We start from the raw sequence: 16,804 nt of genomic DNA, 5'->3' as shown, positions 1-16,804 counted from the left end.
ACCAATTCATGACAGCCTATACATTGTCATGTTTCATGGAAGCACTTGCCAAAAAAATAATTAGCCCAAAAATGATTATCATTATTAAAATAAGAAATAAGATAGACCTTGACTGTGCTACAGCATTGTAGACTACAGACCATCACTGATTTCCACTGCATGTAAAAATAATCAGCATGACATATCACTGTGTTCATTTCATTCTACAAAAGCATGTATAAAGTGCTGTACATTCAAATACCTTTGTTCAATGATTCAAGGATTTCTTGAAGGACTTTTTATTGTTACTATTTTTACAAGGGAAATATATCGCTCCAAACAAGTATCCATTTTATCTGTTCTGTTGTAATTTTTCTTTTTGAGGTAAGAGTTCAAGGGTAATAAAAGCACAATGCATTTGTGCTTTTCGGAGTAGCTGTCAAGTGTTTTTTTTTCCCCAGCTCTGGCTGGAAATTTCTCTCTGTCTTCTCTGTGCTGGGGCACAGAGCTTCTCTGAGTTCAGATGTTTTGGCGCTGTTCTGTTATGTTCTGTTCCTGATAAAATCTGAATGTTTTGTGTTCATTCATTTATTGTTCAGCCTTGCTGGCATCTTTATGGTAGCTAAAAAGAATGCTCTGTTTCTGGGGCATACCGACAGGTCTGTGGCCATAGTCCAGGGTAAAGGTCAAAATAATGGCAATTATAGTTATTCGTCCTAGATTACTGCTTTTGCCGTAGTCATGTTGCTGTTAAGTCTGTCATGAACCCGCTCGGTAAGTCTAAAACAATAATGATTTTGTTAAACAATTATGATGTATGTTTTCATGTCATTTTTTTTCCTTTCTCATTTGACACTGAAATGAGCAGGCATTCAAGTTGAGGTGTGAAATACAGGGCCTGGTTTTCTCTCTTCCTCTCACTTAGGCCCTGCGGCCCACTTGACTTTAAGCATAACGGCCTACTCAATCAATTTGAACAAATCACTAGTCTGTGGTTAAAATCATTTTTTACGCCTACACCTATGGATGGTAAAAAGGCTTATAACGGACGTGATTCTTACAAGTGGAGTGCATGTTGTTTCACAGTGGTCACTGAGAAAGGCCAAAGAAGTTACATTTGAGCAGATTAAGTAGATTGGATTTTCACATTAATGTGTTAATTAATAACTCAAATGTCAACTTGTTATATGTATCTCACACAAAACGATAAATGTTAAAGCAGAAACAAGCTGATCCTGTGTCTGCATTGCTTCCTCTGAAAAAAAAAAACCCTGGGAAAGTGTTTGGTTGGACCCACATAGATTAAGGACTACAGTCAGACGTCAGCGAGGGAAAGACTGTGTGTTACATTGCAGAGTCCAGTGTAGCCCACAAGGGAATGTCAGGCCACATAAAGTTTACAATACTGCTGATACGGTTTATCTGCGGATATGGAAGTGATATATTAAGGCCATTTCCGAATTGGGGGCTTTTAGCTAAATAATTAAAAAGCCTGTCAGACGCTAATATCCGGTCATAAAAACGAAGATGAAATAGCGATCAGTAAAACCATGGACAGCACCTGCAGTTAATAATCCTACCCGATGACCATGTGTCGAATTGCACATGTTCCAGTAAATTTAATGCATTTTGGAATGTGGTTTAAGTGTGGAATAGTAACAGGGTGTCCTGTCCATGCTGAAGATTTCATCACTGTGCAAAGGGGAGTCTGTCCTTGGGCTGTCATCATCCTGTTCCACATTAATGTTTATTCATGTTTGTGTTTATGTGCTATCCCATTATGCATAGGTTGTTCGCAAATCAACGAAACCAATATAAGTTGTTTAAAAAAGTAAACAGTAAAGGTAAAGCTTACTGACAAACACATGCATAGCATTCACTACCAGATATATAATTAAAAAGTTCTATCAATAGCAAAACACCATTGGAAAGTTATTTTGTGTCTAGTCGTTCTCCTCCACTTACTGCTTAAGTGGAAGGATGTTTTTTCTGCAAATCTTCAAGATGGCAGGGGTGGGAAGAGCCGTGCGGGTGGAAGGCTGCGGTGGCGAAGTTCACATTAGCTGGATGAACGAGGAATTCAGGGAAAAGAAAAAAAAACAGCAGAATAGACTGCGGACACACTACAGGAACTCTTGTAATTGCCTTCTCAGCTCGGCAGCCTTCACTTTGTTCAAGTATCGATTTGTCTTGGTGTCAGTCTGAGGAGACCAAGGTGACATCAAGTTGGATCAGATTCTGTGTCTTCAAGAACATATGTATAAAGTGTTTGTATCCATGTATGGTGGAATAAGAGCTTCCCTATTGAAATGCCGGGTTGTAGTTTTGCTCACGGTTAAAGTGACTTCCTGAATCATGTTCTGCTCCGGTACTGGTACTGGTCTAATTCCTAAATCGGCCCTCTACATCTAGCCACCTATTCCCTCTCCCCCACCACTGATTAACTGGATCCCTTGATTTCTTACAATCCTTGCTTCTCAACATTGTTATTGTAATTGAGACACTTTGTTGGCTTTTCCTGGTTACATAAATGTTAAATACCTTAAATTTGTTAAATATGAAAAATACCTTTACAGATTGGAGAGCCAAGGCAAAGGTTAGGGTATAACAGCGTAAATAATGTCTTACATACTGTACGACTGTATATTCTACTTCTGTTGCTTGGGCTTGGACTTAGGTTTTGTACGCCAACAGTCACTGCTGGGAAGGAGGCGAGCTTCAGAAGCTTGAGGAAAACGCCCAAGACAGGACCAGGGCACCAAGTCGGATAATCAGAAATGTTGGGAATGTCACAGAACTCCAGAGAGGCATACAAATGATTTAAAAAAAAAAAAGAAGATCTGAGGACTCCGCTAGCAGAGATTAAACACCCCAGGGCTGGTGCAATATTGCACATTTGCATCATTGTGGTTATGAGTGAAAGTGCCAGGGGTGGACTAGTCATAGCCCTCTGTGATATCATTGCTGCTTATTGCTTGTTTGCTTTTTGGACACGAACATGCAGAGAATATAGCTCGAATTACTCGCATAGTGGCACATAGGTTAGAATAACTGTCTCCATTCCCGTGATATGCTTGGCTTGATGAATTGAACCCGCAACATCATGGTGGTGCGACCACATTTATGTTTTGCGCTCTGATTTGTCTGACAATAGCAGTGTCCTCATCTTAATGAGTGCTGTCTGAAGAGCAGGCTTGTGTTCTTGAGCCCGTGGCTGACTTTGCCACGTGTGCACTTGCATCCCGGGAACAAGGCTCACTGTCCGTGGCAGTGTAGCATAGCGCTTAAGGAGCAGGACTTCTAACCAAGAGTTTACGGATTCGATTCCCTGCTGGGGCACTGCTGCTGTACCCTTGGGAAAGGTACTTAACCCACAATTGCCTCAGGAAAAATATAAAATGGATAATGTATAAATGGATAAAATTGTAAAAAAAAAAAAAAACTGTAACCAATGGATAAGAGTGTCTGCTAGATGCCAGTAACGTAATGTAATGTCCCTGCTCTCTTCCAGTGACGTGCCCCATGAATGAGGTGCTGACGGACTCGACAGGGGTGATTCTGAGCCAGACGCCAGGAGGAGGGTTCCCACACTTCGAGACCTGCTCCTGGGTGATAAAGGTGGAGCCGGGCTACAACATCACGCTCACCATAGAGCACTTCCAGACCAGCAGACAGTTTGATGAGCTGGAGGTCTTTGACGGTGAGAGAAACCTGTGTGCTGTGTGTCAGCTCTGAGTGAAGATGGCCTGACCCTGTGCAGTGATCCAAAGGAAACGTAGCACTCTGTGGAGCAGTTTATGTTTGTTATTGAATGAGTGTGTGCGTGCTAGTGCGTGTGTGTATGCATGAGTGTATGTATTTGTGAGTGTGGGCTCATGTGAGTGTGCCCGTGTGTGTGTGTGTGTGCGCATGCACCTGTATGTCTCTGCCAGCGTGTGTGTGTGTGTGTGTGCGCGCGCACGCACCTGTCTCTCTGTGCCAGCATGTGTGTCTCTGATCACAGCTGGGGGGCTCTGCACTGCGTGAGATCACTCCTCCTGCTGGAATAGCAGGGTCTCGGGGGAGCGGCACATATAAATATTTCAAACCAGGTAATCGATAAATAAACAAGATGGAATAACAGCCACGATAAAAACCTACAACGGGGTGGCACCGTGTCACGGAAAGCGGGATTAATTCCCACAAATCCCCCCTCCTGCGCTGCGGAGCTGACAAATGCCAAAACGCGCCAGGCTGAATCCGGCGGGGGGTAGCCTCGGAGGGCCGGGATGGGTGGAGGGAAAAGAGAGATTTCCCGTACCCCCCCCCCCCCCCCCCCCCCATGACTCACAGTGACAGGGACATTAAGGACATGGCGAGACTGAGTATCAAATTGCTTTGTCTCCTTGGGGTCAGCCCAAGGCCACGGTGAGGTCACCTGCAGCGGAGGGGGTCAATGAGCTTCCGTTTAATATGAGATTGGAGGCGCGATCCGCGGCGCCAAAGGTCACACTGTACCCCATTGCCTTGCCACGGATATTTAGCCTGCTTAGCATACCAGAAGCACATCTGTATTCAAGACGAGATCGCTGAACGAAGGTGGGGGGGGGATTACAATTATTGCCTTTGTGTTTTTCGGTGTTTGATTAATTCAGCAAGTTAAGACTGAAAGAAGCAGCTGAAACACATAAAGCACATTCTGAGAGGTAAGGCTGAGGCAGAGCTGGGAAGAACAGGCGCCGTACCCTCAGAACTCACAATCTGCTTCTCTCTTTGATAAACTACCTCTGCTCATGTGTACTCCTCCATGCAATTTGGGCTCAGTTTGAGACATACCCCCCCGCGCGCTCCCACACCGGCGCTCACAAGTGTTCCTGATTACCCCTTTTTATCATCCAATATGCCACAGAACAGACTTGCGTTCCTCTTGTGCTGCTGTGCTAAGCTAAGCGTGGTTTTTGACACTTTTTGTCTTCCAAAAAAAATGCCTTCTCCCCCATACTCCCCCTCCAGCACAATGTCCATGTAAGGGCTGTGTCTCTGTGGGGTATAACCTGTTGTGTTTGAGTTGAGGTTTGGACCTGGTTGTGTGCTCAAATCTTGCCATCAGCACAAAAGTCAATGATTGATGACACATCAAGTTAGATTTTGTTGTGGTTGTTGTTATTGCAGGCGAGATATCAACTGGGGTAAACTGCAGCTACAGGTTGCCAAGTTCAGTCCTGTTAAGTCTAGAGTGGCAGTTGCCTGTCAGGATAAAGAGTCATTACGGCTCAGATTCTGACAGTCTGTGTGGAAGTGTGTTTAAAGTGGAACACTTGCAGAACATTGCAGAGATGAGTGATCGAGTTCCTGTTCTGTTTCCTTTCAGGTCCATCCCGACAAAGCCCTCTGCTCAGAACTCTGAGTGGAAACTACTCCGCCCCTCTCACCATAACCAGCTCATCCAATAAGGTGTATCTGCACTGGTCATCTGACCACGCAACCAGCCACAAGGGCTTCCGGATTCGCTACTCAGGTGGGCGGCTGGTTGTGATGTCATCCCTTAACATTCTAGCTCAGATTTCTGCATTGCTTCCTCGAGGATGAAAAAAAAAAACAACAAACAATGAGAAAACTCGCAAAGTCATTACATCATCTTCATCTCAGGATACATTACGCTTAAATCCATTCCTAATTTTTCCATATGACACTTATCGACGATGGTCTTTTGGAATGACTAATCCCCCAACTGGTGTCCCTGTTTCCCCTGGTCAGCTGTTAATTTTTTTTTACCTGTTTTTTATCATGGCGAAAATGACAGATTGGGTTAGCGGTAGCGGTGCCCAGGTACCCCTCATCAGCACGCCCCCCCCCCCCCCTTCTGTAAGGAATACCTTGGTGGGGAGAAACAGATGGCGAGACAGATTCAAAGCTTTGTACTGTTTTCTTTATCAATCTATCTTTTATCTCCCCAAGTTGCCTCTCCACCCCTGAATGCTGAGAGACTCCCGCTCTACCATCCAGGCCGCTTGCCCCGTTTCCTCTTCCTCCCTTACCCAGATGCATGAAGACAATAAAACCCAGTTTATTTCCTTGCCTTTCACGGCACTGTGCGTTGTCCTACATTCAATAGGAGACGCAGGCACCACACACATTTTAACCTTGTTTAATTAAGAATACCTCTTTTGTTGTTTTTTCTGAGTCGTCAAGATGAATTGATGCTGAAGATGTTGTGTGTATTTGATAGGAAAAGAGAGAGAGAGAGAAAGAGATAGATGTGTTTTCATTTAACTTAATGGCTTCACAGTTTGAAGCCCTTGCTCTTTTCCTGACCCAGCATAAAAGCTCCGCCTATACACTGAGGCCAACTTCTGACTTCTGAGACCGCCCCTCGTGAGATTTAATTGGCCAGTAATGAGGGTCAAGCCAATTAGAACAGCGCCTGCCGCCATCAGAACTCTGGGATTTTTAAACTAGCCAAACTCTGGGGATGCCAGTGAATTGAGAACAAGAGTGTTCCCCCTGTTCAATGGGACCTTGGGTCATTGTAGTTTCACTGTCTGTATGGGTTTTGTTTTTACTGTTCAACACAGGACAGATGCTGTGTGTTGTTTAATTTTTTTTTTAATATATTTAATGTTTGTCAAATTTGTGCTGATGGTTTGAAAAGGAAGCACATTTTTTTTCCCATGATAATGGCTGGGTGATATAATTTCTTAGAGAGGCGTACATCTTATGAAACCAGAATAAATATAAAAACTTTTTTTTTTTTTGTAAGTGGCCTTATCTGATTTTCTTTAGGGTGCTAAAGACTTAAACTCTAGAAAATTGTCATAGCTGGATCTGGCATTTGGGTCGAATTAGCATTTTTATAGAGACATAATGCAGTCACCCTGATCAAACAGAACGGGTGAAGCACAATTCTTTCCCCTTCCTGTTCTCATCTTATCTCCAGTCTGCTCAATTTCACTTCTTGTCATCAATTCCCAAGCTGCTTCCTGTTTAAATCTAATCTGAACAATATGCTTATTTACACTGACCCATTTACGACCAGTAATACTCACGGATATCAAGACTTACTTCCAGTGTTGGAAACGGTGGTGCCTTGCACTGAAAATTCCTTCATGTAATTGCATTGTGTTTGTTCTTTGTGTAGCCAAACGTATAACAACCACAAGCAAGTACATTGGGCCTCCTATTACAAATACAAGGGTTTCAAAATAGCTACTGCATTGTCTTTTTCTCTGCTTGCCGTTGCAGAATTTTCTGGTTTTCTGCTAAGTTAAGCTCTTTTGAGCCCGGTCCTTAATGTGTACCTTTTTCCTTTTGAAATGAACAACATTTCAATAATATAGACCTCCCACTTGAGCCGGTGTGTGAGAGACAGAGGAACCGAAAAAAAAACGCTGATTTCTGAATGCGGCTTATCAGCGTTTGCGAAAATTCCGACTTTGATGTGTTTATTATCCTAGCATCTTACTGCAGCCCGCCCAGCCCCCCTGCCAACGGCTCGGTCCACAGCCAGACGGGCACCAAGCCGGGCAGCACCCTGCGCTTCAGCTGCGATCAGGGCTTCCGCCTCATTGGCCAGAGCAGCGCCACCTGCACCCGCACCCCCCAGGGCCTGTACCAGTGGAACGCCCCCGTGCCCCTCTGCCAAGGTGAGAACACTTGCACTTTAAGGTTTGGCTGGGATGGGGGTGTGTGGGGGGTGCGGGGGAGGGGGGGAGATCTCAACTAGCCTTGCAGCAGCCTCTGTTTTTTTATTTCATTTTATTTTTTTCCACTCTGTTTTTGCGTCCCTGGTGGATCGCAGCACATTCGTTTCAGAGATGTTGTGTTCCGGCAGCGCTGTGCATTAAGTCAAATGTTCCATAATCATTTAACGTGAGACAGTTGTGTTGTGTTTTTATCACTTTACTGTTCCTTCGCTACATTCGGTGTCTGTAGTGCTTTTACCGAATTTACGGATGTTCCCAGGAAGGTTGGAAACAGCTTTACCTCAGGGAACGTCTTAATGTTGCACCTAAGTGGAGAGATGCTAACAGTCAAAATGTACTTAAAGAATAGCTCTTTCTGCACTTCAATCACGTGATGTTGCATTATTTTTGCTTTGCAGAGAGCGTTGTGTCTGGAGTGCTCATGTTCTTTTACTTTTTTCACACTGGGTAACCTTTTTAAATATCTGGGGACAATCAGATCCCTCTGTGAGAGGCTCGGCAGGGGTATCCCATGATCCTCCGGGACATGAGCCATCCTGCTGTATTATCTTATGAAGGCTCAGCACCTCTCAATGCCTTTGTGTCTTCATTCTCACAATATTTCTGACCATCACACATTAGGGGAAGTTTGTGAGATCAGTGCATTTGGTGGTGGTGTCATCGGGTCTGAATGCGCCCTGTATCACTCTCCTTCTCAGTGGTGTCCTGCGGCATTCCACCAGCTCCAGTGAACGGTACCGTCATGGGTCGGGATTACACACTGGGTTCCAGGGCCACCTACCAGTGTAATCCTGGCTTCCAGCTGCCCAACTCCCAGAGCATGTCCATCATGTGCCAGGAGTCCGGGAGGTGGACCCCCACGGATCCTCCGCCCCGCTGCACACGTGAGTCCGAGATCTCTGCCCTGATTGGCTGGGAGTGAATTGGCAGGCAGGAGTCACTATGGGAGAGAGCCAGCATCCTTTGCAACCACAACATTACTGACTCAGCATAGGTCAGTTCCTTCCAGACTGTCTGACTCAATTATGCTTTCATCCCGGTTGGAATATGGATGTCAAGGCTTCACAGAGAGCTTCAGAGATAATTCACCCAAAGAATTAATGAGACTACATTTGTTCAAGGAGGAGTTGTAAGATAAAAGTTAGTCATAGCGGCCTGAGCCAGCACCAATTTAAGGCAAAGAAATTGGAGAATTTTTCTGAGAATGCGTTTGAAGACGCTGTCATTGAGGTGTGGGACACCCCATGCGGTGCCGTGTGACGTATGAGTAGTATGACGTAGTATCACAGTGTGTTTCGGATTCTGTGATCTAGTGACTGTGATGTACGGTAGTGCATGCATTTGGCTTTCTAGTCAGGTTAGCGCAAGTATACTTGTGGTAGGGCTTGAATCGTGTTATGCTCACACTCGCTGGTCAGGGAGCGTTGCTGGCCTGGTCTGACACTGTTGCTCGTTCGAGTTGCTCATTGAATTTGGTTGAATATAGTTCTGTTCTTTCCTGCTGAAAGTTGCGGTTGATAATTCAGCTAAATGAATGTAATGTGATGTAAAGTCATGTGATATAATGTAATGTTGTCCTCCTAGCGGTAACATGCCCAGATCTCGGGCACTCAGCGGTGGAACACGGGAGGTGGAGGCTGATCTTCGGAACCCCCAACCAGTATGACGCCATGATGCTGCTCATCTGTGACCCGGGATACTACTATCGGGGTCAGCGGGTCATCCGTTGCCAGGCCAACGGCACTTGGGATTACCCAGACCCCCACCCTGCCTGCAACAGTAAGCACATCCCATCTGCCCCCCCTCTGATGAGTGTATCCCACAGTTCCTGGCTACGTCTAAATTGGGTTTAGTGTAGTTATATTTATTCATTCATTCATCACATTACGTCACTGTACCAGTAAGTTCCAGGGAGATGTGTGTGAATCGTCCAGCTTACAGGATGAAAATACACTTAAAACACTATAAACTATAAAATGGTCATGATGAAATAGACTACCATTGCAACAGTGCAAGGGAATCGAATGTTTTTTGAGAAAGAAACGTAATTTGTGAATGATACATTTCTGTCTTTCTCACAGTTATATCCTGTGGGGAGCTGGGTACCCCTCCCAATGGGAATAAGATAGGAACCCTGACTATTTATGGAGCCACTGCCATCTTTTCCTGCAACACGGGATACACGCTGGTGGGCTCCCGGGTCAGAGAGTGCATGTCTAACGGGCTCTGGAGCGGAACACAAGTCCAGTGTCTCGGTAAGTCAGCAGAATTGGACATAAACATAGTGGTGCAGGCACCTCCCTCTTTCTCTCTCTGTCTCTCTCTCTCTCTCTCTCTGGCTCTCTCTCTCTGTCTCTCTCTCTCTCTGTCTCTCTCTCTCTCTCTCTCTCTCTCTCTCTCTCTGTCTCTCTCTCTCTCTTCTTTCTCTCTCTCTACCTCTCATCCTCTCCCACCCCACCTCTGTAACTTTGATCATTGATGCTGTCCACCAAAATAAGACAAGGTGAATATGCATGCATCTCCCACAGTACCTTTGAACTGGTTCTCACATTGTGCATACACGTGTGTATGTGTGTGTGTGTGTGTGTGTGTGTGTGTGTGTGTGTGTGTGTGTGTGTGTGTGTGTGTGTGCGTGCGCGTACTCTCTCCTGGACAGCGGGGCACTGTGGCACCCCCGATCCCATTGTGAACGGGCAGATCATTGGGGAGAACTATAACTACCGGGGCAGCGTGGTGTACCAGTGTAACCCGGGCTTTCGGCTGATCGGCGTGTCTGTGCGCATCTGTGAACAGGACCACCGCTGGTCAGGGAGAACCCCCGTGTGTGTGCGTGAGTATCCCCACATGCCCCCACGCCATCACTCCGAGAGGCAGCCCTCTCAGTCTGTCTATCAAATCTGACTTTGAGTGATTGACTAAACATGAACTGCTCACTCTGAAATATTTGGTCAGAAAGCATTTGGTGGTCAGTGAAATAAAATTTAAGTCTAGGGAGCAGCAGAAATTTGGAAATGTGCCAATACCATAAGACACAAGTGTATAATATACAACTTTCACAAGAGTGTGACTTTAAATGTGTAAAATACGGTAGAGACCAGAGTGATTTGCTGTGCTTTAGGTGTGAATTGGACTTGTTGTTATGGAGTGCTATAATTGTGAGCTGCTATTTAAGCATGGGGCTACTGGAATGGGTCGCATGAAAGAGGCTAATACACTCAGTTCCAGGTCACACACTTAATAGAAAGATTTGTGTCACGCTAGTGTTGTGTCTTTTTAGTGATGTACCTGTGTTTTGTCTCATGCAGCCATCACCTGCGGTCACCCGGGCAACCCCACCAACGGCGTGACTCAGGGCACGCAGTTCAACCTCAACGACATCGTGCGCTTCGTCTGCAACACAGGCTACGTTCTGCAGGGGGCGGTCAAGTCCCACTGCCAGGCTAACGGCCAGTGGAGCAACACCCTGCCCACGTGCAAAAGTAAGTCTAAAAGAGGGATTGTGGTATTTCAGGGCCTAGAGTGGTGGCGTGTACCGTGTGTTTGTGCATACGTGCGTTTGATTCCCATTCCTCCCCTTTACCTCGAATGACCCCGGCTACCGCCAAGCAGGATGGAGCGGAGAAAACATTTCGTGGAGCTTTGTGGCATGGGAAGATAAGCAGTAATGGGGTCTTTTAGGAAAACCGAAAAGGGAAAGCAAAGAGACAAGAAATTATTTAATTAATCATTTTTAACCCGCGAGGACCGAGGTTGGGAGGTTGGATAACATTCAAACACGGCGCATCTCGGCAGCGTCGGCGTCGAGCGGCTCTCTCTCCGTCGCTGAGCGCAGACCCCGTTTCAATCAAGCAGAAACGGACTTTGCAATCATGGCACAGCTGCGTGGCCCAAGCCCAGTCCGCGCTTTATCTGAGAAACGAAGAGCGAGGCTGTGAGTGAAAGGTCTTTTAAATGAGTGTGGTGGCTTTGAAAGGTCCTGACGTGTTTGGATTTTCTTAAGCGTGGCAAAGCTCCGCTCGCCTCCCTGTGACAGGCCGAGAAAAGGGGCCCTGTCTGGCGCCTGACAGCCAAGTGACAGGAAGCCCAGGTCAGAGACAGACCATCATACTTTCAAAACGGCATTTCTTTTTTTTTTTTCTTTGTTAAGAAAAAAAAATATGGTGCCAAAACAATCTAAAAAAGTGTGACAGTTAAAGTGCACAAATTCTGGCTACGACACTAACCTAACCAGCGAAAGATGGGGTTTGGACTGTGATGTTTTTGTGTGGAAAATTGCTTCTGGTTTTGTATGGTATTCCCATATTAGCATTCGTCTCAGCGCTCCACAAATTGTGTTGGGGGGGGGGGGGGGGGGGGGGGGAAATGGACTCACTGAAGCACAGAAACAAAGGCGGGAGACTCAGAAACAGACTCTGTTCCTCATTCCTGTTTTTTTGCCTTTAATTACAATATTCAAGAGGTTTATTTCCCATGCTTGTTTACCCTCTTGGAGTACCCCCTCATAATATCCGCCGTCTTGCGCCAGTCGCACTCGATCATTAAAAGCCTCTTTGAGGAAATCACAGACCCAGCGCAGAGACGGCTAATAATGCGAAAGAACAGGGCGTTAAGCGGAGAGAAAGCCACGGCCGCATCAATAATTCAGAGGGGGGGCCCCTACGCATCCTTTCTAATCAGAGACAATTTGTGTCAGAGTGCAGCGCCTCCGTTTCCAAGAGCCATCCCAAAATGCACAAATAAGTGGGCTTGCTGCTGTTTGGAGAAAAAAAAAAGAACGAAACCAGAAAAAAAAAAAACTTGAAATGGAGTGAGGACCCGTGAAAATGCGCAATGATTTTCGCGGAGCGGCCATGAGCTCTGGTCCTGGCTGTTGGCCAGCAGAGACCCCCACCGACGCTGCGGCCTCCCCTCGGAGAGATGAATCGCCTCTCTCCCGCCCCGGAGTGTCCAGAATAAAGCACCCAGTCTGCCCACACTGCACCGGCTAATCGGCTGACAGGCAGAACGGGACCGTATGTATATATTTTATGATTCCACCGCCAGTTATAAATGATCGTGCCACAGGTCAGCGACGCCAACGCTAATGTTTAAAGTGTTTTGTGGCTGATTTAGCTGTTTGGCTGCCTCTGTTCAAGGCAACCCGAGGTTCGTTTGAAAGCATTAGCATACAATGTGTATATTATGGTATGTTGTTTGGGCAAATTCAGTCACAACAGTAAGCGTGGTAGCTAACTGCATTCGAACAGCACAGCTCTACCATGAGAGCACTTAGCCCGCCATGCCAAAAGACCCAAGTCACTGCCCAAGGGTGCTGTAATCGCTCAGTCCTCAGAGAAGCAGCACTGGTGAGCTGCACACAGGGCCAATCTGTGGCTTATTCTGCAGCTACAAAATGCACATAATTATTGTGTTTGGTGCCATTAGTGGCAGTTGAGTGAGCTCAGACTTGGACAGGACAGACTTACTGAGCCTGCAGAAGTACGCCACTCTGCATGGATCACGCACTGCATGATGCAGGGGGAGCCACATTCGAAAACGGAGAATCTCCGAAAGCAAAGCGTCATGCCCCCAACTGCCGAACTCGACGGCTTACCCTCAGGAAGAGCGTCCCCTCCACAAAAAAAAAAAAAAAAAAAAGACCAAGAAGAGCCATCTGTCTCTCCTGTTCAGATCTCCATCATCTTGTCAATAAAATACAAATAGCCAGAGTCCCCCACTGAGAAAAGTATACTGCGGATGGGTTATTGATAACATCTGTCATGAATTTTAATGCGCACTGTGCCTCTGGGGCTTGTTCCTCTCGCTGCATTCTGATCCGCGGTGCAGCCGCTTTTTATCCCAGATTGATTGGGAAGATGGGGCTGATGCCATCTGATACTCTGCGTTGCCTGGCACCGGCGGCCCGCGCGAGGATTGATTAGCCGCAAAACAGACAGCTAATTTCTGCCCCCCGATCCTCCGTCTCTCTCTCTCTCTCTCTCTCTCTCTCCCCCACCTGGCTTTACCGCTGACAGGGCGCCGTCTCCCTCATGACTCACGTTACCCAGAGACGGCCGCCGCCGTTCATCTGAGGCATTCCTGTTTAAAATGCTTCCAGGGGAGGGGATCATTTTGTTTGTCTGAAATGTTATTATTTTTTTTTTCTTGGTGTTGTATAGATTGCTAATTTGGTTTTTGAGTCATTTTCAAGAGCTGGCAGCGAGGAATACTTCATAGCTTTCATTGCTTAAAGTTTAGCTGCAACTTCAGAGTTTATAGGAAGCTATTGGAAAAAAGTAAGATCTTTTAGAAGGTAAATTAAACACCCTAGGTGAAGAAATGGTCATCCTACTTTGCATTAAAATACTTCTACCAAACTATAAAGAAAACTGGGCTGTGTGAAGTATTTCCCATATATTTGAGCAGAAACCCAAACATAGACTACAGTTTTTAAAAGAGCACATCACATCGATCTCAAAGTACATCACATCTCATCGGTCTCAAAGACATCCAGCCAATCACCTGACAGCATAGACCGTATGCCTTTCAGTGACATGAAAGTAGTAAGTTTTGTTCAGTTTTTTTTTTTTCACCTCGCTGTTACTTTTATCTTTTTATTTCATAACTGACACACTGTAGAAGGTTTTTGATGGCTTTCACCTGGGAAAGGTATCTACATGACAGATGTGGGGAATGAGTAAGTGGGGCTTTTCGATACACCTGGAAAGGCCCTCTGCAGCATTGCAGTGGGCAGAAAAGAAACTATACAACATGGAACATGTACACATAGGGAAATGTAACCTTTTTAACTTGATAGCAGTTTTTAATTATTTTGTTAATAATATTTAATTATTATTATTATTATTTTAATTATATTTAATTTGTTTTTAATATTTATATGCAGTAAGGAGCCACCACTTTAAACTGCGCTCTCTCGATACGTGCACGCTTCCTGGGCGTGGTAATGACCTTGGCTTGCGCTCAGGCTCAGTTGTGGTGGCGGTAATGAGGACCTCTTCTCTCTCTCCCGTTCTCCGTTCCTGTAGTCGTGAACTGCACCGACCCCGGGCACGTGGAGAACAGCGTCCGGCAGGTCCTGCCCAGCGGGCCCCACCGCTTCAGCTTCCAGACCACCGTGTCCTACAGTTGCAACCCCGGGTACTACCTGCTGGGCACTGGCACGCTGGCCTGCCAAGGGGATGGAACGTGGGATCGCTCCCTGCCCAAGTGCCTCTGTGAGTCCCCCCACGTACTCACATACACACATGCACACACACATGCATGCACCTCAGTCTCCAGGCTCCACCTTCTAGTGATGTCTCCTTCACCGCCAGTTTATGCTTTATTTCCAGATCATTATTCCTCTGTTGCCTATTTTTGCTGCGAATTCACTAAAAAACACTCATTTTATTTGTTTTTCCTTTTGCCTTTTTATTCTAGTGAGTGACTCATGCTTGTTTTGTCCCTTGCTGTGAGAGAATCATGTAATTATGTAAAAAAAAAAAAAATACAGTTGTCGCATTGCAACAGATTTTAGAATGCTATTCTTTAAAATAAGCAGACTTGTTCACTTTTGGATGTTTTGCTGAACATTGAGAAGAGAATGTCGCACAGACCCACTCAGTGTGTTTCAGATGTTCACATCTGCTCTCTCTCCCTGTCTCTCTGTCTCTCTCTCCCTCTCTCCGTCTCTCTCTCTCCCTCTCTCCTCTCCTCCCATTGTCTCTCACTCTCTCCTCTCTCCCTCTCTTTCTCTCTCTCTCTCCCTCTCTCTCTCTTCCTCCTATCTCCCTCTCTCTGTCTTTCTCTCTCTCTCTCTCTCTCTCCGTCTCTCTCTCTTTCTCCCTCTCTCCGTCTCTCTCTCTCTCTCTCTCTCTCCATCTCTCCGTCTCCCTCTCTCTCTCCCTCTCTCCGCTCCTCCCTGGCAGTGGTGCTGTGCGACCGTCCCAGCATGCCCCCCTACGCCCAGATTTCGGGGGATCGGCGCACGGTGGGCTCGGTGATCCGGTTCAGCTGCATCGGACAGCGGTCCGTTATCGGCAACACCACCCGCATGTGTCAGCTGGACGGCCACTGGAGCGGGTCCCTGCCGCACTGCTCCGGTACGGCCGTGTTTCTGAAAACACCCCTTTAACGGCACGAGTAGCACATGGCTTCCTTTTATCTCAGGAGTATAGGTTAAAGGCCACCTGTGGAGCCTCACTGAAATAGATACTCAGTAGGGTACTTCAGTTAGCACAATTACATCCCCTCAGGGAAAAGCCAACAGGCATGGGAGCATAAACCCCCTGGGAAAACAGTTATGCTTGATGTGCTAAGCTCACACCGAGTGAAACAGCAGTGTACAGCTAACCACCTACTTTCTCTGGATGTTGTGACCTCATAGAGCAAGGTGGGGGTTCTATTTAAGTACCTTGATTGATGGTGTGGCAGTTGTGTCCCACATTGCTCTTATCGCAGGTTCCTGGGTTGTGATTTATTATTAGCAGGAATGTGAGAAAAAGCTGAACGCAGCAATGATTGGGTTAATTAAGTAATAAGTACTTAATTATTTAGTGATTTTGGGAGAAAAAAATGCGGGATTAGAAACTGATAGCCCTGTTTTTTAGCCTTTATGACAGAAGAAGCAACCATTACATTACATACATTGTTTTCCTTTAGCAGATGCCCTATCCAGATACAATTTTTTACATGTTATGCACTTATACAGCTGGATATTTACTGAGGCAGTTCTGGCTTAAGCACCTTGCCCAAGGGTACAGCGGCAGTGCCCCAGTGGGGAATTGAACCAGCAACCTTTTGGTTGCTGCAACCGTACCACTATGCTACACACTCCTCCTGGATCCCTGCAAACCTGATGCTGTATCAATGTGTGCTGGATTATTGAGGTTTTGGCCTGAGAAAGCCTCAGATTCACCCCCGCTAAGATTCGAGCTGTATCTGCTCCTAACCGCCGCCCCGTAATTGATTTGCACAGTGTAGCTGCTAATCCAACGCACTGCCTCTTTAGCGTAAAGGAGATTGATAATCATACCGGAGTGCAGTGAGTCAGAAAAACCCAGTCGGGTGCCTCAAGGGCGAACGCCGTGTCCTCCATCAACTGCCTTTAATCTTCTCATATCGTTTCCTGTTAAATGCACTCCCACACACTCCGCGGGTTATGA

General features: G+C 46.1%; 1 protein-coding gene across 1 annotated transcript in view; it reads left to right on the top strand.

Annotated features, from left to right (window-relative positions):
• Positions 1-16,804, top strand: part of csmd2 (CUB and Sushi multiple domains 2) — a 275,160-nt gene that overhangs the window by 240,213 nt on the left and 18,143 nt on the right. Inside the window, exons 47-56 of the mRNA XM_036555086.1 lie at positions 3,491-3,679; positions 5,330-5,476; positions 7,413-7,601; positions 8,360-8,545; positions 9,246-9,440; positions 9,743-9,916; positions 10,318-10,491; positions 10,967-11,140; positions 14,687-14,875; positions 15,569-15,742. Coding sequence (XP_036410979.1) covers positions 3,491-3,679; positions 5,330-5,476; positions 7,413-7,601; positions 8,360-8,545; positions 9,246-9,440; positions 9,743-9,916; positions 10,318-10,491; positions 10,967-11,140; positions 14,687-14,875; positions 15,569-15,742 — 1,791 coding nt within the window. The remainder of the gene's footprint in view (positions 1-3,490; positions 3,680-5,329; positions 5,477-7,412; positions 7,602-8,359; positions 8,546-9,245; positions 9,441-9,742; positions 9,917-10,317; positions 10,492-10,966; positions 11,141-14,686; positions 14,876-15,568; positions 15,743-16,804) is intronic.

Source organism: Megalops cyprinoides, chromosome 21, assembly GCF_013368585.1.
Source record: "Megalops cyprinoides isolate fMegCyp1 chromosome 21, fMegCyp1.pri, whole genome shotgun sequence".
Lineage (NCBI taxonomy): Eukaryota > Metazoa > Chordata > Actinopteri > Elopiformes > Megalopidae > Megalops > Megalops cyprinoides.
This window is presented reverse-complemented; position numbering and strand designations above follow the sequence as displayed.